The 26509-nt window shown below is 39.7% G+C and overlaps 1 protein-coding gene across 2 annotated transcripts in view; it reads right to left on the minus strand.

The window, feature by feature from the left end:
* pxdn (peroxidasin) overlaps window positions 1–26509 on the minus strand; it is a 57344-nt gene that overhangs the window by 5811 nt on the left and 25024 nt on the right. For both annotated transcript variants that reach the window (XM_077584681.1, XM_077584596.1), the window contains 14 exons: window positions 25054–25125; window positions 22479–22550; window positions 21116–21285; window positions 19624–19741; window positions 18943–19112; window positions 16838–17110; window positions 16207–16482; window positions 13116–13228; window positions 12677–12833; window positions 10715–10823; window positions 6710–6867; window positions 3944–4950; window positions 854–1350; window positions 615–749 (listed from right to left, as the gene is read on the minus strand). In XM_077584681.1, coding sequence (XP_077440807.1) covers window positions 615–749; window positions 854–1350; window positions 3944–4950; window positions 6710–6867; window positions 10715–10823; window positions 12677–12833; window positions 13116–13228; window positions 16207–16482; window positions 16838–17110; window positions 18943–19112; window positions 19624–19741; window positions 21116–21285; window positions 22479–22550; window positions 25054–25125 — 3327 coding nt within the window. The remainder of the gene's footprint in view (window positions 1–614; window positions 750–853; window positions 1351–3943; window positions 4951–6709; window positions 6868–10714; window positions 10824–12676; window positions 12834–13115; window positions 13229–16206; window positions 16483–16837; window positions 17111–18942; window positions 19113–19623; window positions 19742–21115; window positions 21286–22478; window positions 22551–25053; window positions 25126–26509) is intronic.

Below are 26509 nucleotides of genomic sequence, written 5' to 3' on the forward strand. Positions count from 1 at the left end.
CCCGCATGCGCATTTATTTTTGAGACAAACATCACGCTGTTTCGAGTGTTTTTGTCCACCCATCTCCGACCACCGGGCTAACAAGTTTACTGGGGGAAACCCCAAACGATGATCTTTGAAATATGACGAGGTTGTCACATTAACAGCCACTAACGGCTGACGGAGTTGAGTTGCCGTCTCTCACGGTGCTTGTATTTCACTGACTAGATTGTTTTGCAATCAAACATTCCTAAATGTTGAGTTATCTGATTGTATAGATTGAAACCAATGTTCAGATGTTAGAGTTGTCACAGAAGACAAAAATATTAGCATAAAGTCATTATTTAGCTTGATGTTCATTTACACAAGAAGCTATTTTCCTCTGGATTTTGGGCAAAGTGGCTCACTTTCTTAAAACTGAATGTTCTACTGCTCATTACTAGAGAACGGCAGAAGGTAGAATCAAACTGCTGAAACAAGAGTCTATTCTTTCATTCGGTAGATTCGATGTAAAAATAATCATGGAAAACAATTCTGTGAGTCTTGAAAAAATCTCAAAATATTGTGAAATCGCTGGTCCTCCAATGCTAGCATTGAGTGAGTTAAAGTACAAATAAAGACATAAAGCTTGCTACCTGTCTCCGTCCCGCAGACGTTTAAACTGAGAAGCCAGCAGACACATGAGGGTGGGCCCGAGCCTGCTGCCAGGAACCAGATCTTCCGCCATCAGCGCAGGGAACAAATCGATGTTCAGAGGAGTGCCATAAAGCCTATCACAAAGCAGATTTTGTTTTGGTGCCTTAAATCCACAACGTATTTGACTCCAGTTACTCATTCAAAATTGAGCCAGAGCTGCTTCTATCTGTAAAATCACCTCCGTAGCTTCTCTCTCACATCCGGATTCTTAATCTCGTTCCTCAAATCGTCCAAGGTCTGAGCTGACGTCAGATTGCAATAGGTCCTATAATCATTATATGGCGGTATGCCGTGATCTCGTCCTCGCTGTATGTTCATGGCTGCCAGGTCCAAGGCCACAGCGTGGACCATAGAAAACAACCTCTCAGTCAGTTCTGTATTGAGGAGCTGCGAGGAGACGCGCATTTTGCCCGCCACGCCAAAGAGCCCGCGGAGCAGCGGGTCAATGCCACCCTCGTTCACGATGCGAAAGGGCGAGAAGAAGGCCCGATGCAGGGAGATGTGACCCTGGGGGATGGGCTGGAAGTCCTCATCTAACCTGTAGAGTATCGGGTTAATGAGGGTGTGCCCGAAGCGGAATGCCGCAGTGGCGAAAGCATTGAGGATGCCCGCGTTAATATTGGGGTCATAACCTGTGTACGGCCCCATCATCTTCATGCCTGCCTCGCCTAGGATCTAGAAAACACAAAACGAGTTATCATCATCTGGATCACTGATATCAGCTGTTGCCTTTGTGTTAGTGGTGCAACGGATCAGCATTGATCCGTGGTCCGTTCGGATCAGGCCCCACGGTTCTGATCGCCTGCGATCGGGGGAAAAAACAACAACAACAAAGTGTGCATTCACAGTAGACACCATTCAAACATGTCAAGGAAGCTGAAACATACTCAATGTAACGTACCGCTTACGCTCAGGGTAACTTTAAAATAAAGTTTGCCAAATAATACCTTGACCGCAATGCAAATAGTCTCAGTAGACATTTACTTTGAAAGTGGCCCACGTCATGGCGTGATGGCTAGTTTGACTTGCCCTTTAGACATTCGTAGTTTTGATTGACATCAAAGTTGCGACCAACATCAACACTACGCTATCCCGAACTGCTATTCGATCGCTAATTTAGGACGCTAAGAAACCGCTAATTAATTAAGCCGTCATTGTATGATACGGCAGAAGTCTCTGACGTAAGTGGCTAGCAGCTACTTGTTGGCATTACCAACGAGTGCCTGTGGCTGGTAGCTGTAAATGAGTTTGACAGCTGGTACCATTTTCAATATTCCGGACCAAGGCTACTTTGTAATTCACTCTCCATGTTTAAAAGAAGGGAATGTGCCTTAAATTGCCTTTTAAGGTATTTTCATTATTTAAAACAAAACAAATTTATTTATTTTACAAAAACACTTTTGTCCATTAAAAAAAGAAAAACATTCAACTCAAAATGTCAAACATAGCCGTTTAGATTGTAGGAACACAAGTTTAGTACCTTGTTATTTCACACATTGACCATTAGGGGTGTGAATTGCCTAATTCGTATCACGATTCATATGTCATGATTCGATTCGATACCGATTCATCCAGATACGAATCTATACATTGATTATTGCGATTTTTTTAAAACTCAAATAGAAATAGAAAATACTAATCAGTAAACTTGTACATGTACACTGTAAGATTTGTATGAAAATGTATTTATTTATCTGAAAATTCAGGCTTATAACTGAGCCACTGCATTTAGCAAACAGTTTGCAGTCTGTTTCATGTTTGAACAGCACTGAAATAAAATATTAAGGCTTAATGTTCCATTAATATAACATTCTTCCATGCTTAATGTGTGAATCCTAACCGAAGTAAGACGTTTTGTTGAATATTCCCATTAAAAAATGTATGTTTAAAAATCGATTCGGCCGCATATTGAATCGATTCGAGAATTGCGCGCTGTAATATCGCGATATATTGGAGAATCAGTTTTTTCTAACACCCCTATTGACCATGTATAAAATAAGAATGTTTCTGCCCCATATTGCACTTCAAGTTGTTTAAACATTTTTTTTTATTTTTTATTTAACTCATTCACTCGCAGCTATTTTCACTGAAACGCTGTTTTTATTGGATTTTGACAGATTTCGCAAGGCCCACAGAATATTGTATATTTCTATCTGTTTCTGTTTTGCAGCTATTAGCATTAGAATATAGCTAAGTTTAATCATTATTCACAAATCTGTTTTAAACTGTGGGTAAAGCAGCTTGTTTAAAACATGGCCCTGGTTGATCTTTTATACTCTGCAGCCACCTGCTGGCCGTTTTTGTAATAACTACCATTGCTTCAACCGTTCTCTGCAGTTCAGAGGCTGCATCAAAGCCTTCTGTATGCTCCAGCGTAAAAAACATAAAACATGTATAAATTAGGGATGCACCGAAATGAAAATGGTCGGCCGAAACAGAAAATGAAAAATGCTTGGCCGAAAACTGAAGCGCCGAAAAAAATTGTGCCAATTTTTTACTACCATTGCATTTATTATAATTAATTAAAATTAGAATATTATTATAAAATATGGATTTAGCACTGGCATTTTAACCCCAAGCACAATATAAATTCAAATGTGCCCACACCGCAGACATGTTGGCCAATGGTACATTAAACACCTAACGATGGTTGAGCATTTTCTGGTGGTGCAATTGCACCTTATAGTCAATGTAGTTTGCACAGGCGGGGACGGATGCGTGCGGCGGGACAAGGTGCGGCGCACTTAAAATCGGCACATTCACAATATTCATCAACGTTTAAAAATAAATACATACATTTGTTTCGCACCAGCTAATCGGCTTCGGGAATGGACTGCAAAGTCACACACAGCGTCCTGTACAGATCTGCCGCCACAGGTAGCGGTAAGTGTTCCCGTGTTTAAATCTGTTGATAGCATGAGTGCTAGCATTAACTAAACTATTTAGCACGGCCAACGGGATGCCGGTAAAAAAGTGGAAGCGTTTGAGGGGGGGCTTTAAAAAAATAATATGTGTTCTGGTAATATTTAAAATAGAATGTATATGTTTTTGGGAGCAAATGAGTTAATGGGGAAAAACATTTTACAAAATAAATGAAGACAAAGTACTATTTCTCTTTCTTTTTTTTTTTTTTTGCTGATCCAAAAAAGGATCCAATCCTTTGCTCAAATCCGTGATCCGAACTGAATTGTGACTTTTGTGATCCGTTGCACCACTACTTTCTGTTGTCAAATGAAACAAATGGAGCGACAAAGAAAGGAATCGTTACCTTTGGCAGCCAGTGACTATACGTGATGTGTTGCATCTGGGCCCCCACTATCTTCCTGGCCTCATGGTAGATGGTGTCCCCATCCCAGTGCGGGTTCAGCCTGAGTAACTCTGTGGCTACGCGGTTGTGTTCCCTGAACCACACGGTGTGCATGGCGGTCAGTCCCAGCTGTTCGTTGGCACGGTGGTCTCCAGCCAAGAAGCAGGGAATCGGACTCTCATTCTCATCCTTCATGCACTCGGTGGGCGGTCCAGTGGCGAAAGGCAGCAGAGGCTTCCCAGTACGCTGGATGATTCCCTGCCGCAGCAAACCCCGCTGGCTGGCCAAATCGCGGATCTCCTCAGATTCATGTCGTGAGCTACCATAGACGTTTGACGCGTCGATGTAAGCTGTGAGCTGGTTAATTTGCTCTCTCGGGTAGACGCTGTTCATGAGCAGCGATGTCATCCCGCTGCCGCACACGGGGCTGGAGCGCACGAAGAACATGCAGCGGGCGCCGCTTCGCAGCTGCCGTTGGTCGTTGGGAGGGAACTGGATGGGGAAGCATGGCGGGTCGTTGGTGCACACCTGAGTGCACAGCTGTCCGTCAGAGAAACGCGACTGGCTGAGGGCCGCCACAGTCGAGTCCATGTCGTGATCCAGAAACTGACCCCATTGCATCAGCATGTGGGTGTAGTGATCATCTGGGGTGATGGACTCCGTTCCGATCATAGTGGTGGACACCAATCTCGGCAGAGGCAGCCGGTAGCTGTTGCGTGCCTGCTCAGTGGCTCCCCTTGGTAGATTGAAGCCATTATCGTAGACGGATTTCAGGAGTCGTTCAAAAGGGGTAAGCGAGGCGCCCCACATGGCGTGCTGCAGGTTGTTGCAAGTGCCGTCGTGACTGCGGTACTTCTGGTGGAAGCAAATGTCAGAACAGTTGTTGATGCGGCGGTGGGCTGTGCAGCCTGAGAGGTTGGCGATAACCTCCAGGAAGTGCGGGGACACCAAGTCGTTGTAGCGAAACGCTGTAGGAACATTGAGGAAATGTTAAGGTTCTTAACCTTGTTGGATATTGCACATATTTGTCCCACCACTTTCTCGTTTTGTTAGTATGAAGGGATTATGATAATAAAGAAATCACATGATGTACCGTCACAACAGTCACAAGTCGACTACTGTCGCACCAAATTTCCTTCCTTCGTCATCATGAATCATATGACTCGGTGTGTCTGGACCTCCATCGAACTATTGAGACTGCCTCACTGAACCCCTGGGGTTTGATTGAACCCATGGCTGACTAAACATGATATGTCTGCTTGTGTCTGGGTCATTCCATCAAATTTCTGAAAATCTTCCAATGTGACCAAAACAGAGTTTCTTGAAAAAAATCTAGTACGAAGATACACTAAATTCCCAAACATTAGTTTTCTACTGTCAATAGTTTTCTCATGAAAAATCATTTTATGAAGCGTAGTTTTTGGCATCATACTCTGAAAAGCTGTTTTTACACAGCAATATCTGGAAAACTGTCTCACATGTAGCCTTCAAATTTTCTACATTGTATATCTGTTACTAATAGCCTCCAGACATGGAATGTTGGCGGTGTAGCTCACTCAAGTATTACCTAATATGGTAGGCACTTAAACTTCTCCTAAAATTTGGCTTGTCGAAATGAAATAGCAAGAGTGGCAGATAAGACTTCTATCACATCTGCCTCAATCTCTGGTGTCAGATGAACTATTCTCCAAAATATGTTTTCTCTGGGATTATTGGTTTCACAGATATTGAGGCTCAAAAATGGAAGTAAACAAATCTTCGCCCAACTTCAGAGCCATATCCCCCCCCCCCCCAAAAAAAAAAATGACAACAGGTGTCAGGTTCAATCTTACTTTTTCTTTTGAAAGATTAAATGCTTGCTAAAATTATATTAAAAAATTGGGAGGGTGTTTAATCTCATTTTGACAGTAATTTAAAAAAAATAAATCCTGATATTGCTGGGGTTTTGTGAAGTTTCTCATTGCATTGGTTGAGGGGAAATGATTTGCTGCCAGCTAGCTTTCTAGGAAAACACATCTTGGACCTGTACTGTACATCCATTGGACATTTACAAGGTTTGTCTGCAGCCAATAGGTGGCAGGTTTGAAGTGCCGAAGACCACAGATGTTGTATGAGAAATAAAAAAAACTTAAACATCTTCACCCGTTTAAGACACTACACAAAATATGACAATATAAACCATGTTTTCTCAGCAGTGACTGACGGTTGAGCAAGCTATGGTGGATTTTTTTTTTTTTTTACTAGGCTGTTCAATTCAAAGTCTCTCATTAGAGCCTCTGGCCTTGGTTAAGAGAAGACAGTGTTTAGATTCATAGCTTATCCAAAGGCAAATGCTGCTCTCATTAACATTGGCAGTCGTGTTTTTTGATTGAATTACTGGGAGATTTGCCAAATGGGCACATTGGGATGTGCGTGGGATGTTATGAATATTTCATAAGGAAGCATTAGATTGGCCAATCTTGTTAATGATGTGAACCGAAGCAGCAGGAATGCCTGAGCATACAGAATTGACGAGAAGAAGTGTATTTCCAGAATGCTTGTGCGGTTTTGAATCCTCCTTTGGGTCCCTGAGCGTACATGTTTTTCCTTCTTTTGTTTTTTTAACTGAAGACTCTAAATATGTTTACATGTGAATGATTGCCAGGATAATCATTTGAATGGATCAATTATGAAATTTGTACGGCCGATTTAGAATCACCAGTTTATTTATGCATTCATCAGCCTCACCTGTGCCGTTGGTGTCGACCGTGAGACCCTGGTTAACATGGTTCTGGATGAGAAGGAGAGTCTGCTCGAAGATCTCGCCAGCACGAGCCTGCTCCACTGTGTAAGGGTCACGTGGATAACGGAAAAGTGCAAGTAGCTCTCCTGGGGTACGAGGCTGACTAGAGGGAGAGGGAAATGTTGGAGAGGCAGAAGACAGAAATGAATGAAGAAAAAAGTAAGCAACCAAATCTTTCATAGTTTTCTTTCTAAATTTGGTTCAGAGTAAATATCTGTACATGACTTACAGAGTTGGACATGAGGGTGTGAACATATACCTGTTCAGTTCTGCCTTACAGAGAGCAATAAAGCAAACACAATTCCTCTTATTCAGTAAGCACAGTGATGTCATAGTTTGGATTGAATCCAAATCCAACCTGACTACCTCATTTGACATGTTAAGTACTGAAACACACATTTGGCAGTCAGGATGGAATATATATTTTATTGTATGCCTGATGATGCAGGAATAAATGTACATATATATTGCACATCTAGAGTAACAAGCAGTCATTAATATGCGTGTATTGAATCAGTGAGAAGTTTCTTGGAGAAACATCAATTAACAAGAGTCGCCCAGTTGCCTCTCTTCAACCCTTTCGAATTACCACGACAACAGAGAATGTACACAGACAAAATCTGTGAAAAGCTTGCTTACAACAATAAACTTGTCAATATTCATCTTTGGTCTGAATTCATGATTACAACTTTACATTTACACTTTTTTTGACTTTAAGTTTGAAATGCAGCCTAAAATTATAGTCCTGATACAAGTGATCTGTTGGACATTTTGAAGCAACACAATCGGTGTACTTTGCTATCACGTTAATAAGTGCACTGGCATTTTTGCTAGTATTGTATATTATTGCTTTTCTGTTTTGTAGTTCATCTGATGATATTTGCCAGCAGCCTGTGATTACCATTGAAGACTAAGGCTGGAAATCCCCAAGTCTGATTTTTGGGTCAGTGGTTTGACTTGTGTGCATTTCTGTTCTGTTTATGTGTTTGTTCATGTTCAACGCATCATGCATGCGTGTGTACGCTGAGTGCAGCGCCGTGTGCGCATGCCAAGATCAACACAACTGCTTACCACATTTTTAAACAGGATGGAAACACTTATGAACTACATAGAACCTGCCAACAGTGACTCAAATCACGTCTTCTTTATCTTCTACACAATGAATAACTCTGGCCAGATGAGAAAATTGTTAACCTTAATTGTGATGAAATTAAAGAGGTCTGTAGGAAGGTACTGTAAAACAGAATATTCCAATACAAATTTAGGAGATGTAACTTATTGGGTCAGATGTTGCAAGACAACCATTAATTGTAATTTGGGCCTCTTGAGTATGAATTACAGGGGGGGTTAGAACATTTCTATTTATATCAGAACCTCGGGTTATGAACGACTAATTCCCAATAATTGGAGCTACGCCTTCACATCTTTGATCATCCAAATATGTTATTTGCTGTTTAGTCATACATTGCTCCCTTACCTTTTATTTGTGTATCTTTGCATACGTTTATTTGCATCCTTATGGGTGGTGGCAATTTTAATAATGCGAAACACTTGAGTTGCACTCTCATGTATGAAAAGTGCCTTTTAAGACTTCTTAGGAATCTGCAGAAACCTCTAAAACCACAATAATAGGTGAAGTCATTTCTGATTGTGCTTGATCTTATTAACTCATTCAATCCCCAAAATGTGTAAAGATGCTTTTTAAATACAGTACTTTGTCTTTCCCTCCCCAAAACGTTTTTGCAAGTTTTTTTTATTTTTTATTTGCAAGAGCATATAGAAGGTATTGATGCAGCTTCTGACACGAAGAGGTGGCTTAAAGCAATGGTAATTATAAAAAAAAAAAACACACAGCAGGTGGCAGCAGCGTATAAGAGATCAGCCAGGGCCATGTTGCAACAAGCTCTTTTCCCCCAGTGTTTTCACCAGGAATGTGTATATTCACGAAACTTAGCTACATTCTAATGCTAATTGCCGCAAAAGGGAAACAGATACAAATATACTTTTTTTCTGATGAAAGAAGAGACTCTAATCTTTCTTTTGGTCTTTCCATGTTTTTATAGCAATGGAACACAATAATCTGTGGACCTTGCAAAATCTGTCAAAATCCAGTAAAAGAGCCGTGAGTGAAGGGGGTTGCTTCAGTGAAAATGGCTGGGAGTGAATGAGTTAAATGTGCAGATGTACCTAATCAGGGTTTCAACAGGTTTCTTCAAGTGAAATTTAAGACTTATACAGACCTATTTAAGACCATTTACAAAAAAAAAAAAAAAAAAAACTTTTCACAAAAACACAATTTGTGAATGTGTTAAATTATTTCTTAAATGTGTAAATGTGGAATGTGTGGAGGATGTAAGAATGCAGGCATATTGCAGTAGGCCACTCATGAGACACCACCACAGCGCAGACAAGGTCCACAGACAATAATATTGCAATAATGTGGCCTCTAGTTTGCCAATGACTGTAAAAGCGATGTCAGGCTAAGACAAGGGGAGCTGAACACAGATAACGAGCATGCCAACTATTATACGGGTTAGGAGCGTGTACAAATGAAAGGAGTTTACTCAACCACGCTTTATTGAATTTACATTTACCCATATCTCTAGTCCAATATGAAATGGGTGGTACTGGCTACATGTAAACAAACAAACAAACAAACTAAATTCTGTGTGAATGTGTTTGTGTAGTGAGGCTATTCAGTGAGTGAACCCAAAGTTTTTCTTGGTTGTACCAGCGCTAAAGTTAGTTGCACACACTATTTTGACCACATAACATTCAGTGCTAACCTAAAGAAATTCACTTCCTGAACAATTTATTAAAATTTTTATATTTTTTACAGGAACATCACAGCCAGACTGCGTGCAGGAGTGTTTTATATATTTAATAATACATATTAGGCCTATTACTATTATCAAATGTATATTTAATAGTATTGCTTTAAAGACTAAATCACTCACAAAAACATATGTGTGACGTCATCTCCGTTATCCAAGTTTAGCTGTTTTTATTCTCAATACGCTGTTTAAATAGTAAAGCTGAGCATGGTTTGTGACGGAAGGGTAATATATAATATATAATAATATAACACTACTTACGTGAGCCGAGAAGCTACTACCAGTTATAGCTTCGCCACACGTAGCAGAGCCCCACAAGCACGCACTAATATTTCTCATCGGACCTACACGATTCACGTAGGTCACATATTTTGTTTTCTAAATGGCGTATTGCGCCAAAAATGATTTTCATGCCTGTCGATGTTTATCAATGCAGCCCCTTCCGGATGAGCTGCTATAGCAATGGTAGGGAACCCTGGTCCTCGAGAGCCGCTGTCCTGCCTGTTTTCCATGGCTCCCTCCATCAACACACCTGATTGATGAACAAGATCGTTATCAGGCTTCTACAGAGCTTGCTGATTAGCTGATCGGTTGAGTCAGCTGTGTTTGAGGAGAGAGACATGGAAAACAGGCAGGACAGTGGCTCTCGAGGGTCCCTGCGCTATAGTGAAGTTAGCTAAAAAGTAAAACCTCCTGCTCGTTGCAAACCCTGGCCCCTGCTTTCTGCCAATCATGTGCACTGTGACTAAAACCATGGAGATTAACGTAACACTTCCCGCTGCACCCACAAAATAAAAGTGCCTGCATATACAAGCTGTCAAGACAGCCTTATTGTGACGAAGTGCAACAACAGTGCAAGTCCATGAAACTATGAGGATTTGTGTCAACGCACGCACATCCGTTTTTTCACCGCGATGGAGAATTTTAATCCCCCCCCCCATACGGCATAACATTTAAGACCCAAAGATCAAAATTCAATACTTTTTTCAAGACTTTTTAATGTATTATTTCAAAATGTGTACATTCAATGCTTTTAAGACTTTTAAAGACGCCGCGGGAACCCTGCTAATGTTGTCGCCAATAACGTACATTTTGCATGAGTCTTTCAATGCTTACCCATCAAAGAGACGTCTTCTTGTAGACTCAATTGCGCTGTCCACATTGCGGATGGCCTGCTCGATGGATGAGCTCACAAAGGTGTCGCCCTCTCTGCTCACTGCTGGAACTGTTGTTGCAAGACAAGACGACACATTAGCTGCGTTTCCATTACAGTTTTTTCGCAAAAACAAAAGCCATATTGTACTATTTCGAAAAAGTACAATTTTGACTTGTCGGTGTTTCCATTGAAGAGCATTTCGCTTCTGAGGCGCAATTCTCGTAATGTCCCGTCTCGCGGGATCTTCGGCGTGCACCATATGTCGCACGTTTGCTCGTTGCGCCATTTCTCATGCAACGATATAGAGCGTGCATTGAATGGCGGCATTGGCTATATAGCTGAATCGGTTTGTGCTTAAAAAGTTGTTATCCCCTCCGGAAGAGAGTGGCCGCGTACTTCCTTTCCTCTGTGACCGGGCGGGGGGGTCACATGACTACAGGGAATGCACAAAAAGTGTTTCCATTACACTTTTGGGAAATACTACTATTTCGACATGTCTCAAAAACCATCTCATGGGAGCGTAAAAACTTTGTTTGCGATATTTCAGAGTTTATTCGAAAATCATGTGTTTCCGTTACCAGCTTGCTTTTGCGCAACTTGCCTTTTGCGCAAAACTGAGGGTAATGGAAACGCACCTAGTGTTGATGATAATGCAGGGTTGGAGTTAGTAAGGCATACTTTGATGCGACAAGGCAAATACTACATGTAACTTGACAATGCCGGTACTAAAAATTCTCAGACATGCTATCAGACAATTAACCATCAATTTTCCAACAGTTTCATTTATTGTGTTTGATCTGTTTCGCTGCTTGCCTTGGCTTGATACTTTGGTAATGTGAGAAGAGAAGAGCATTATCAGTCATATTAATAAAGTAACGCATGAAGAACTGGCTCTGTAAGAGAGGAAAAATGCATTTTTTTCTCTCTCCAGAAAAGTGCAGAATCCCATTTCTTAGTTGAATTTGATAAATCGAAATGATACTGCATAAACATAACCATGTGACAACTTCCCCTGGAACATTACCCTTATTTGAATTGGCTAGTATGAGTATATTACAGATGGCTTCACATCAGCCTCAACATTGGTTCAACAAGTAATTTTATTTGCTAGGCCATGCTTTGGGTGTAATCAGTTTCTCATCCTTCACGGCTCAAAACTTTTGAACTCAATATTTCCTGCGGAATTCTTTATCTTAAGTACTCTTCGTGTAATATGGAGACATATGGTTTATTTTTATTCAGTTAAGAAAAATGTTTCTCGCAGTATTGTATTATTCTAATAAAACAACCTTTTGCCTCAGACCTTTTTTTCATTATGACCATAATTATCCTTTACATATATCAGATAATACTAATAATGATAGGCATAATAACAATAATGTAGCATGTATTTTTCTTTTGGAATTAATTGATTTTCATTGAAAGTGTTAAATTTTTATTTATTAAAATGTTTTTTTTCCCCAAAATAAAAACTCTGGTGACTGAATGTTAACAACTCAAGGATGCATGGTGGATGTGTATTTTAGGCATAATAGAGTCCAACAAAAGCAGAACACTTTTAAACAGTTTATAATACATCAGCAGCGTGCTGAGATATCTCAGCAGAAAGAGAAGCGCCGACAGCAATCTGATATAACTGCATTAGATTGCGTCTCAAACAGTCACACTTGGGCGTCTCACTCTGTGGACTCTACAATAACATGACAAGTAATAAGCACTGCCCGACAGAGAGGGAAAAAAAAGAAATCCAGTTTGAATTGCGGAGACAGACTATCAACGCACCACTGCAAAATAGCATCTTTCATTCATTATTGTTATAGCAAAAGTGTAACGTTGAATGAAACATATTACAGTGTTTACATTTGATCTATATTTCCATCCTAAAATGATGTCATGAAAAGATAGAACCCATGTCCTCTTACCTGTGACAGTTAGCACCATGCTAGCGACCTCATAGCCAATAGGATTGCGAGCTATGCACTCGTAGCGGCCAGCATCAGCGGTGCCCACATCCTTTACCTCTAAATACCCATCAGGGCTGATGTGGAATTTACCACTCTCTGTCACCTGCACACCATCCTGATAGATACATTTGGGGAGGTCAGACAGAAGGCAAGGTCAAGCTCTTGAGTGATCACTTGTAGAAGTCATTTACATATTATGGAAAATTGAATTTTTTGTTTATAAAAAAATGCCTTGCCTTTTACATGTAACCTGTAGACAACAAATGACCAACGTAGCATTCAAACCAAGCTACCCTGAAGAACTAAGATCACAAATCCTTGAAGGTGAACATGGATTTCACCTCCTGACCCTTGTGGGGACAAGGTTGCGCAGAAAAATGTTGTCTTAGCGTCTAACCTTGTTCCAGGTAAGGACAGGTTGTGGCTGGCCCTGTGCGCTGCAGGGAATCTGGACGTCCAGGCCAGACTCCACTGTCGCGTCCCTTGGAGCATTTGTGAAAACAGGCGTTACTGAATGAGTTAAAACATACACACACACACATGCACACGTGTTAATGATTATACGCCAGAACAGTACAGTACAGGTAAAGTGCATTTTGAAATCAATCATTGCAGACAAGAAACTCAGAAAGTCTGCTGTCCTGCTTATGTTCACAGAAGATATAATTTCCATCAACTTTCAAAAGGGGCAGAAAAACATTAAATACTTCAGCCAGTATTTAGTTAATGTCTCTCCCCAACACAAATTGTTTAACAACTGGACCAATTTTTCACATTGTAGCCTACAGGGCTGAGCTGGGGCCCACTGCTACATATTGGTCAGAATCTGGATAAGTTCTGGATACAGGAATTTATATCATTTATTTAAAAGCTACACTAACATGTATTACACTTGGGTCAAATTCTAGTCACAAGAGCGTTACAGCATTGCAAAAGCGACAAAAATTAATCTAGTTATTGCTTAAAACGTTTTGCACAGTAATGTACCTTAGCAACAAGTAATACTTCATCGAAAAGAAGCTGGAATAGGAAAGCATTAGTTCATAAAAATGTATTTATGAATATCATTAAAAAAAAACAGATCCCCGTAATAAATCTTCTCCAGTCCTGTGGATCAGTATTTTCATAATAATAATGCAAACATTCAGGAAATTTGATATTTACTGTAGCGATGCATGATTTTTTTCCCCCTTTAAAAAAACATCCTGTTTTAGCCTTTATGCTTGCCAAAAAGAAACTCTTTTGTTGTTGTTGTTGTTTTGCCAAAGCTCTAACAGTTGAAGTTTCAACTGTTGTTGGAGCAACTACAGTACACTACTATATATATATATATAAAACTATAACAAATAGCATATGCAATACACACACTCATACAGTATGTTTGCAAGCAAGTGAACATTTGAATACGAGGTGTCGGTAAAACAGCTGTTTTTCATTTGTGTGTTGAGTTGATCATCAAACACTGGATGCCCCTGGACTACATCTCTATCATGCACACAAATGAAGTACTAAGCATTGTTACACAATGAGTCATCACGTTATACCGTCTGGGAGTTGAGATGACACTCAGAAAGCCGAGGTGTTTAGTGGACTGTGACTTTTTGCCCCCTTCCCCCACACACACTGTGTTCAAACTCCTACAGGGTTCCCATGCTGCAACTGAGAGCCACCTGGCATGGGAAAATCCTGCTAACCTCCCACAAATAGTTTGTGGTCGTGACTAATAACTGTGTAGAAATCAGAGACGGACTTCCTCAAAAAGCCACTGTTCAGAGCAATCTACAATAGCATAATCCAGGGTTTCTGCGAGTATTATCAAATCTAATTTAATGCTTTTTAATCATGTTTTTAAAATGAAATTTCCAGTTAATTTACTGCCCACATACTGCATTTACACATACACGCACACATATACTTTGCATACATACAGTATATTCATACACTATATATTAGGGCTATCACTAGATTACAAATTGTCGTAATTAATTGCATGATTTCAATAGCTAACTTACGTTTAATCGTAAAATATCTGTATATCTGTTCTAAATGTACTTAAATATATTTTAAGTTTTTTTTATACTCTTGTTAGTTAACATAAAAGTGGACAAATATGGTTACCAAAAACAAATGTGGTTGTATCATTTAGTTCATTAAAATAGTAATTTTATAGTAATTCATAAAGTTACAGTTAGCAGTTGCAGTTAAAAGGAGTGTGAAACATTGAGAAATAGATTTGTGTTGAGGTAATTTTCTGCCACTAGTTGACTTCAGTGTTTCATGTTGGACGTTGGTGACAGCAACACTACATTTTTGTTTTCAAATTCAGAGCAATTCGTATTTGAAACATGAATCAACTCGTGGACTCCAGGCCATGTTGTTCATTGTAAATTACAACAAGTCACCAGTCCCTAGAAATATATATATACAGTATATATTTATGACATTAAATTACTTAATTGTAATATTGAGTCCTTTGCACAAAATTGTATGCAAAATAAACTAAAGCATGAACTTCTAGGCGAGAGCACGTTTTCCTTCCAGCCAACCCGTGGAGGCAAGCTACTACCAATAGAATATGCAAATTTCGTAAACTCCTGATTGGTGGACGTGTTAGGAGTTTGATTCCCGTGTCTTGTCTGCATATGCAAATTGGGCTGTGCAAACTCCGCTCCTGATTGGTGGACTGCTTTCACACTCGTTCCTGGTTGGCTGCTCTCCTCGGCTTCCTTGCTTGTTAATGCCATTTAAGACCTTAGTTTTAGAAAAAGACTTTTAATGCTTTTTAATGACCCGCGGAAGCCTTATAATCAATATGCAGGGACATACACGTTGTTTTGAATAATACTATTATTCATTGTAAATAATTGACTAAATGCCCTTAAAAACATTCTGTTAATTCCTGCTTTCACTTCTAAAGCGTCAGATTATAATGCATGGAACATGTCAGTCTACACATACCACATCCATCGCACACCATCACCATAATTGTGGCTTAGTGCAGAATTTTAAGAGTGGAACCATTACACAACATATACTTTGAGCCCTGTTAACAGCCATTACTACATGGAAAAACATGGAGTCATCTCAGGATTATGGACTGACATGCCACCCTATTTAATAGTGAGCATGTCATTTCAACACTGGTTCATCCTAACACATACATACACGCCAACATACACACGGTAAAAAAAGGCACAGGCCACATACACAAAATCTCCTTTAAACACACACCGGAATGAATTACAAGGAGAGGAAACAACACCAGCATTTCTTTCAGCGTGGAAACATACACATGCACAGACTTACGCTTAATTAGCTCAGAAGAGTATGTCAGTTTCACCATGTTGACATTTTGCTACCTTGCACCCCCTAACTCTTAGACAAACAAGCAATGTTTTCCACACTAACAGCCTGGTAAACATGATTCTGTCATCTCACGTGGACTTTCCGCCCAACTTTAATTTTGAAGCTCCATCCTGCACACTCACCTCTCTGTTGGATGCTGAGCTGCACGGCGGTGCGGACAGTCCCCACTGGGTTGACAGCCTGGCACTCGTACTGGCCCTCGTCGTGGGCCGCCACCCGAGTGATTCGAAGAGTGCCAGAAGACAGGACTGAGTGTCGGCGGTCCAGAGGTAATGGGCTGCCTCCGCGAGTCCAGGCGATGACTGGCTGGGGGTAACCCGTCGCCTCGCATGGAAAGTCCACAGTGTGGCCGTCAAGGACCGATTGATCCTGTGGTGTGACCGTGAACTGCGGGATCGCTGGGGGCCCAAGAAAATTACAATAACATGAATGTGAATTAAAGGGACAGTGTGTAGAAATGTTTGCCATCTAGTGGTGAACTAATAGAATGCAACGACCTTAGTAATAGTTTGAAGTGCATGTATTTTGAATCACGCGAACTGCGAAGTGTACACATTTCACAATTTCCCGATTACTATGTTCATTAACTTTGTTTCCTTTGGGTATTCATCACAAAAAAAATGGTGGCAAATTTTTTTACATATAGCGTTATTGTTTTTTTTAATGAATGATCACAATAATTTTACACACAAGTATAGCAGCTATTTAATCAGAACAGGAATACTTTCCCATTGGGAGACATTTTTAACCTACCTTGGACAATGATATAAGCTGTGGCGTGAATTGTATCGACGTTATTGGAGGCAAAACAAGTGTACTGCCCTCCATCAGCCTGGACCACATTCTGAATATAAAGCCCTCCAGAAGGGGTGATGTTGATGCGAGCGTCATTAGGAAGTGGTGTCCGATCTCCTTTGGTCCAGGAGATACGGGGTTGTGGCTGGCCTGTGGCGCTGCACTCCAATGTCACACTCTCCCCCACCAGTACCTCGGTGTTTTGGGGCTGGATGACAAAACTTGGCCGCGCTGGATGGGGAGGACGAGAGAACAGACAGTTGATCAGAGTGATAATCATTTGGCTCGACTCCATTACTTTCCTGAAGAAGATTTGATTTACAGTGTGCCGGTCGTACAGACTCAAGGTCAGCAATAACCTTAGATCTAATACACTTTTTTTTCTTATAAATTAATCCTAGTTCAGGGAAATACTAATAGATGATTGCTCTCTGTCTATTAGGCCACTTTGTCGGTGTCAAACAACTTCCCATCTGTAACACAGATCAGTCAGGTCAGTGTCCTTAGTTGGCCAGTGATTACAGTTGTGGCTGTGCAAAAATGTACACAGCAAGGAGGTTGGTGTTTACAATCACCCTAAGAGAGCAAATGCACAACATGTTCAAGAGGGCCACCTTCAACCGCTTTAATGAAGACACAGACGTGGCAAGAACCATTGACGCAGTTGTTAGATGAAACTTGATATGCGAGTGCTATAAGTGTGTGTGGATTTCAGACAAAATCTTGTGTTTGTGTGATTTTGCCATGCTCTGCAAAGTGGGATATCCAAGTTATTTGACCTGCTGAAATAGTTTGCGTTCTGTGCGGGGCACCTTGCACTCTGACTGTGGGTGTGATAAGCTAACCAATCCACTTTTCGAAAGTGGTCAGTTTGTCTCAGGTGAATAGATAAATGATTTAAGCGAACATTTTGTTTCTAGGGTTCCATAGACCATCTTCAACCATTTTGTTGCACTTGTCTTGATCAAACATTTTGGTGATTTTGTTTATTATAAAATTTGATGTTTTTGTGCGGCATTATAGTTTCATATGCATCATGAACACAATCAGGTTCTAATAATAGAAACATTTGGCAAAAGTCAATCTTCATCGAAATGTAACAATGCAGGCGCATGCGTAAAACTCATATAAAGTTAAACATACAATGCAATCAAGTAATCTCAGTTACCGTTTTATGTATATGTATAAATATAAATAATATATATATATATATATATATATATATATATATATATATATATACACATATTATTGCTGCTGCAGCTGACATTGAGAAGAGACCTTTAGTTTCGACCATGTTTGCTCATTGAGTTACTGCCAATAAACACAAACGCACTTTGTTTATAAATACATGGTACAAACACTGGTGAAAGTTTACCCTACTCCTTTAGCAGTGGACATAAGCTAAATAGGACCACAGCTAACTTAACATCTTAACTATAAGAAATGTACACGATGCACTGAAACTGAGAATGCTATTTAGTGAGTGTGGCAGGCACATTGTAAGACAAATTCAAACAGACAAATACACATGAGCTAATGACCGACGGGAGTTTCCATAGGGGAATGGTACATTGCTGTTACACCAGTTACATACAATACAGATGCGCAGCACACAGAGATTCAGAGGCTATTAAGCAATTTAAGAGACAATCAAAGACAAACAAACTTAAGGTAAGACACTCTGTAGATAATTATATTCCAACAATCAAAATATTGTCATGGTAATAGATAGCAACATTTTGATTGTCATGTAAGTGCAAAAACAAAAGAACTAACGATATAAAAATTCCAAAACAATAACATATGAAATGAATGTTTGAAGCTTTTGGCAGGTAGATCCTTTATTAGTTGCAATGTCGTGATAATTGTCCTCCTTACCTTATCACTCTGATACTGCCGTGACAGAGTACACACACAAAAGCCCCTTTGTTATCCTTACTTTTTAAGAATTGATTTTCCAACAAATTTTTGGTGTAAATCAAAGTCAAACATTCCCTCAGAATTACCAAATTCACGATGAAACATGAGCTGATAATTCAAATGTATAAAACTTCACTTACAAGGTGCTCCGAAATATCTCAGTGTGACCTCCGAGGTCTTGACCTCCCCAGCCACATTTTTGGCCATGCATTGGTAGACCCCTTGGTCAGTCTCTCTTGTGTCCTGAATCATCAGTGTACCATCCTCGAGCAGGTTCAGACGACTGTCATCACGCATGTTAAGAGCATTGCTGTCAAAATGGAAGAGAAACAACACAAACCGGAATTTAACACCAGATAATCTTGATTTTTTTCCTTGGGTGCCAAAAATATTTAACACTTTCTAAGTTATTTTGGGATGCCGAGTCCAAAAATGCCATCTAGTTCTTTAAATTGGCTCTAGTTTGGATCAATACTTTTGACATTTAATTGATTGATATTTAATGTGCTTTGACAGTTGACGAAATGTATTTTGACTGCTACTAAAAATGTTGTATTTTGATGTCAAGATATTGCATCAAAATGAAAGAATATTGTATAGATGTTCTTGAAAAGACAGATGCATCCTTATCAAAGTAGAAGCATAAAGAAATAAAAAATATAACTTGTGTAATATTATCACATTTTTAAGCAAAAATATGGAATAAAAAACAAATACAATTTCATTTTCGGATTCAGTGACATAAAAATACCCTAAAACTGTTGAAACTTTCTGGGCACCAAAAATGTGTGGGGCGAATTTCCCAGACTCAAAAGGCTTACTTGTTGCGGAGCCAGATGATCTGTGGTTTAGGGTTTCCCTCAGCCCTGCAGGTGAAGTAGACTGTGTTCCCTGACGTAACATCTACATCCTGGGGCTCTGAGGTGATCCTGGGTACTTCTGGAAAGAGTGTTATAATAAAAGGTTTGAGGATACTAATTATGCAGAGGTATGAATGCATGTCTGTACATATGTATGTTACTTTATGCTACAGCTATCAGTCAGCCTGAGCCTTGAGAGCCTCAGGTTTTCATAGATAGATATTAAGGAATGTTTTGACATGTCTTGCCAGAACGCAAACTCAACGCAATAAACAAATAAGGGTCACTTAACAAAATTAGCCTAGAAATCTGGCTTGTAGGAGCCTGTTCTGATCATATTCAAATAAATAAGCAAATACAAATAGTCAATTAGACAACGACGAAACTTGGCATTTCATTGTAAGCAGGGCGGCTGTTTTGACAGCTGGTTGGATTGCTGTGCATTGTTACGCTTTTACAGGGCTATAGAAGGGGGTGGGTGGTGTGGGGGACGACGAGGGAAGGGGTGTGTGGAATGACTTCCAACAAAGAGAACGTTTTCTCCTGATGCCTTGCTATGCAACCAGAAGGGTAGTCATAAAATGAGAAAATATCAGGTCTAAAATTAGATGCTGATATTTAAAGTGGTTGAGTTACAGTAAGTTACGTGCAAGTTGACTGCCAATAATAATAATAATAATCTAAACAGTTTCTACTGATGATGATAATCATTTTAACTGCATTTGCAGGGGATAGAACCATGAAGAGACTCTGGGTATAATTGAACATGAATCATTCTGAAATAATTGACCCCTACATGTCTGTCAGAAGACAGACATGTTGCTTAGACTACAAACACAGCTGGTGTTGTATTAAGTGTGAAGCCGCTGGGTACGCGACTAACTCAAACACAAAAAGGGGATGCACCTGTGTGTGTGTGTGTGTGTATGTCTGTGTGGTCATGAGTAAGACCAGGTGACTTGCCATAACTGCCATCTGCAGGAAGGAAGCCTTGAGGGGACTCAGTATAGTCTGTTTACCTGTCTATGTCTATGTGTGAGCCTTCAAGTCTACATTCCACTTTATGCAATTAATGTAGTACCGTCCTTATATTAATTACTTAACATATTAAGGACTTCACAAAATCATAGCGGCTTTGGTTACCTCATTAAGATAAATAAGACACACTAGGATTTGGATTTTGCAGGGTATATGAAGAGAAATTGTGTGCAAACTTTTTATTAGTTGTGTTCATGAATACCATTATTATTATTATCATATACTTCAGAAATATGTATCAAAATAGAAACCCTTCACATGAATTAACCAGCACCCAAGAAGTAGCTGTTGGTTTCAATCAGGTAGGCAACTAGTCATCTAAACTCTATGCGAACATTTCTATTCTGAATGTGCCTACAGCATTTCAGTGGTATTCTTGAAATGGCATGCACGGTTGTAGATATCCTCTACATACCGCAGCTGAGTTCCTCGGCTGTTAGTGTGGCCACCGATCTTCCCTGCAGGCGGCTGGGGTAGTCGCACGTGGCGGCAGCTTGGGCATTTCCTGACTCGGCATACTGTTTCAAAAGGTCCGCCAGCCACAGCAACTCGCAGTCACAGTTCAAAGAATTGGAATCCAGTCGCCTTAACACACAACGTGCACAAACACTCAGGTACGATAGCAAATTGTTACATTATGGCAGTGATGCTTAATATTGTTAGAGGTACTGAACGCTAACAGTTTCCTTTGAGTATACTATCCACCAAACCCCTCTTTAGTGAAAAATAAAACACTTTTGTTTTTAAATTCAAGACATATGTATAGGGTTTACTGCTGAACCTTTTCATCTAATCTGGCTCTCTTCACCTTGAATTAAGAAAGCGGGGCGTATCATTGATCACGAATCATTTGAGTCAGATGTGTGTCTTGACCTCCTCTAAACCCCTGAGACTGACTCACTGGACCCCTGTGGTTCAGTCGAACCCAAGTTAAGAACCACTGCATGACAGTCATTGCAGTAGAAATAGCTAATATTTCAATGGCCAGCTACAGATGAATATTCAATATCTAACACATCAGGCTGAATGAAACTAAAGTATTAACTATCAAAAAATAAAGAAGCCAAACTATTCAATGTACGTGATGAACACAATACACTCAACAGCAATTATGATTTTAGTATCTTGCGCACTTTTTAGAACTGCAACATAAAGCAGCACAGACGTACCATAACAAGAGATGGATAGTCCAACAACATTCCACTGTCGTCCACTTAAGCACACATCACTTACAATGGCAATAGCATTTGATTAGAATTGTAATGACACCTATTCTAAACTATTGTACCATTACATACTGTAGCAACTCCATAGTCTATTTTGAACCCGTGCTATTTCCGTAAACAGTGGATTAAAAATACATTGTCACCTGTGCGAAGCCTCACTTAAAAGAAACAATTTCAAACATGTGATAAAGACTTGTGATTCACAGCCATTTTTAAAATGACCAATCTATTACTGAGACGGGAATCAGTCAGATAAGGTGAGGCATAGGTGTTCTCTTCTTATACACATGAAACACAGTATTTCGTTTTTTTTTTTCCCGTTCTGCAGCTGACTTAAATAAGTCATACAGATTTTGCCAAGAAAGTGTTGTGAGCCTTGTGAGAGAAATCGTCTTGTTCCCAAAAAAACAAAACAGCAAGAACACTGTGGTGGCATTTACTGGAACTGATTAGCAAGACCAGCTTTTGACTGGGTGGCATGGTTGGACATGGATCCAGACACGCAATCCCACACGGCTGTTTTAGAGGTTGACATGGAGCTTTTCCACTTACAGTCGTTTCATGGCCTGTAGATTTGAGAAGGTTCCCGGGACCAGCTGGGTGATTCTGTTGTTGTGCAAGAACCTGAAGGAGAGACACAAGCAAATTTATGAGTCTAAATAAATGCAGCATACCCCAGACTTTCAAAAGATTACTCGTGATCTTTGAAGATATTTATGAGATTTTCCAACACAATTTAGACTTGGAGTTTTTAGGCATGACGCACAGACTGTGTACCACAGAAATATTTGCCTTATTCCATCATATTTTTTGGGTACTGCTGTTCTGAGTGTGAATAAAGCTGGCAGCAGCCAGCCCATAAATGGGGTCATTGAAAGGTATTTAACAAACTTCTGGTAATACATTTGAAAGGCTAAGGTGATGAGTACACATCTGCACTCTTACAGGTCTGGTCACATTGGTCACTTCATTAGGTACACCTGCACAAGTTCATCTTAAATTTCGACACTTTGTACTTGATACATAGTCTTCCGCTTCACCCCTCCCAGTCTGTGGGATGCTCTCCCTGACCATCTAAGCTTTTGAGAAAGGCTTGAAAATGCACCTTTTAGTCAAAATTTTTTGTATGGAGATTGTTTTTACAGGGGTCCGACTGACATGGATTTGAGGCCGAGACCGATTATGAGATTCGGCAGAAAAATAAAAATGATAAGCATTTAAACAGCCGATTAGTTTAAAATGTATATATGATTCATAAAACAACTTCTTTTTTGTCTCCTATATATTCTACATCACATTTGCTCAGGTCTCAGGTAACAAACTAATCACAGCTTAGGTTCAGAAAACAGGTGAGCTGTGATTGGTCGTTGCCTGAGCCCTGAACAACTGTGATGTCATATTCAGTCGACAGCAAGTGGCAAAATGGCCGCCCCCTGAGATGGATAAAAATGGCTGCATTTTGGTTCAAGCGGCTCAATGTCAAGTCAAGTCAAGTCATCTTGGAGAAATTCGCCCCAAAAAATATCTTTACAATAGCCTGTTTATTTGACCATTTATGACTCAAACATCTTCACCTTAGCTGTTCATAACGGGTACTCCTGCAGGCCTCTGGCCAATAGTTTTCAGGCTGGATTTGGGTTTAAATTTCCCGCCCTTTGTCTGCAGATGTGATGTCATTTGCGCTTTGTGCACTTGAAGAGGGTAGTGTGCAGTTTCATTTTTCATAAATTTCCTGCATTGAGCAGCTTTAAGTCATATTCCACAAAGGCAACATTAATCACAATAACGTGTTTGGGCTGTCCATAAAGTGAGAAATGGATTTTAAATTTGTTTAAAATAAGGTGTACTTAATGAAGTTAACCTTATTAAATCAAATTTGAGAAGGGTTCTCCTAACCAATGAACATTTTGCTTCAAGTTGTGGTTCAGTTCAGTTGATGGAGCCAGGATGTGGTCTCAGTCATCAGCCTAATCCAGGAGTTTAACTTGCATGTTGTAATCTCTTCCTCTTCCGCTACTCTCGTTTTTCCCAGGCTGATTGTACCAAAGAGAATATTTTTGGAAGCAGCAAAATAATTGGTCTCGCAATATTTCCTGACAGCTGTTGAACAAATATACTGCAGACAGAGTGAAAGAACACTTGCATCAACTCACAGCTCTGACAGGGCGAAATATTAGCTACGACTCAACTCCGGCGGTCTTCTCTCATCACGGTTTGTGTTTGCTAGCTTGAACATACTTGAACATCTTACCCAGGTGTATAACAGAAGTGCTTAAGTGCTATTTGAAATATAGAAAAAATATGTGCATATGTGTAAAATACGTGCTCTCAACATATTTTGTTTTTGATAATACCTCTTTGACTATACCATGTGTTAAAGATCCGCTATCCGATTCCTAACCCAACAAAAAAAGGGGTTGAAGCAAACAAAATAACCACATACTAGTGTATATATATATATATATATATATATATATATATATATATGTTTTATTTTTTTTAAATTACCATTCAGGGACAGCACAAAACAGCTGAATAAGAAACCAATATGAAGTGGAAGAACTCATTTTGTAAATTTTTCCACAAAAATTAATTCACTCAAAATGTTAATATTATTGAGGTGCTATTTTGTCCTGCATATCATTCCAAATCCGCAAAAACAATTAGGCCTTTTCATGTTGTACCATACAGCAGTAGAAAACCCATTCTAAGTGCAACTACGTCATGTCTGCCATCTAGTAGTGACTGGTGATATTGCAACTTAAAACTTAAGCGTAGTCGATCCCTGCATATTCATAGTTCGGCACCTATAGATTCACATATTTGCCGATTCCCCCACAGCCGCCAATATTTTTTCACATTTGAGATTTTCCCCATTTTTTTGTATGTGTTCTGGCATTTGTAACTCATAACCCCCATCACGGCTTCACTATGCAACCATTCACTCAAACGTTTACAAGAACAACTATTGCTAATGTTTGCCAGTTGATCCTGACAGCGTGGGACAGTGTCAAAACCTCCTTTATGACCAACGGGTAGAAGAAGACTACACAAGATCATCTGCGAATTATACTATTTATGTATCAATGTTTGTCAGTTGATCATTAACAGATGTCAGTGGACTTACAGTCGTTCAAGCTTTGGTAGGTGACTGAATGATTCTGGTTCCAATGAGTCAATGTTGTTGAAGTGGAGGTACCTGAAGAAGAACAAATTATAGACAAAGGATAATTCATTATTAGTATCTGTTTGGCTAAATTACAAATTCAAAGCAAGGTAAGTACTCTCTGTCGTTTCTTTCATTGCTGGCAATTCATAATCAATGACACTTTAGTGAGCAATTTAGATTAATGCAAGGATGGCATTGCATGTTATATCTACAACACATTACATTAATATGGCAGAGGAGATTAGAAGAAGCAACAAATAGAAAACTAAATAAAAAAGAAAACTATGAAATTTAACTAATGTTAAAAAATGCAGACGCTCAATTGGCTATATATGCACATTTAAAAAGGAAAGCAAGCGAAATAGCAGGTCTTGAAGCCAACAAACACAGATTATGCAGAAAATAATGTAATATTGCCATATGCTGCTCAAAACTTGTCTTAAAGGGGAAAAACACACCTCACTTTATTCAACGTTTGCTGAATTAAATCCCACTTTTAGGACAAGCAGCCAACACCATGACACTAAATTGCATTACATTTTTTTTAATACTCTGGTTTACATTGCATTCTAATTTCTGGTCCATATTTAACCCACATTTAGGATGTGGGGTCATGCTCAGCTCAGATGAAATCGGTACTGGCGGGCCATGTAGGAATGTGAGTGCAATCTGCCTTCGAATCAGGTCATTCCCTCAGAAGAAGCATGTGAGGTCAAGTATTGGCATATTTATGTTGCCTTGTGGGATGTAGTCAAACTCTTTCGATGCATGCAAGCTGGTTCTGAACTTGTCACTTAGCAATAATACCTCATATTGTTGCGAAATTCAAAGCATCTGTCGGGCAGTGAGCCTGGTGTTGGAATTGGATTTAGTGAATTAGCCATTTGTTCTGCATTAATGCGAGTGAAGTCACAGATTACAGTGAGTCTCATTTGCTGAGGAAATTCATAATCAACCACATACAATTCAACAATTACAATTATAAATCTATTGAAGTGTGTTTTTGAAAATTTGATTGGCGGTCACATTTTGACACCGACAACAAAAATGTTCTAAAAGATTGTCAGAAATTTGGACAGCAAACAACAGTAAAAGCGAGAATAGCAAGAGAAACACTCCAGCTCGGCATTATGACGACGCTATCAGCAGTGTAAAAATCATGCTACAAGCATGGGGGGTTGGGGTGTAACTACAGATCTGTCCTCCAGTTTAAAGGACATGTGAGCCATGCAAAAAAAAGGTCAAAGGGTGTCAAGCGTGGTACACAAGGGTGGCTGCACACACGGCATGCATGGTGGAGGAGTGAACTGACAAATGAGCAATAATGCTACCACGATACTTGCGAAAGGCCGTGCATAGTCATGGCATGAACTAACTCATGACCATGTTGTACTTTCTATTCTTCATGACATGT

This window comes from Vanacampus margaritifer, chromosome 1 (assembly GCF_051991255.1).
Source record: "Vanacampus margaritifer isolate UIUO_Vmar chromosome 1, RoL_Vmar_1.0, whole genome shotgun sequence".
In the NCBI taxonomy this organism is placed as follows: domain Eukaryota; kingdom Metazoa; phylum Chordata; class Actinopteri; order Syngnathiformes; family Syngnathidae; genus Vanacampus; species Vanacampus margaritifer.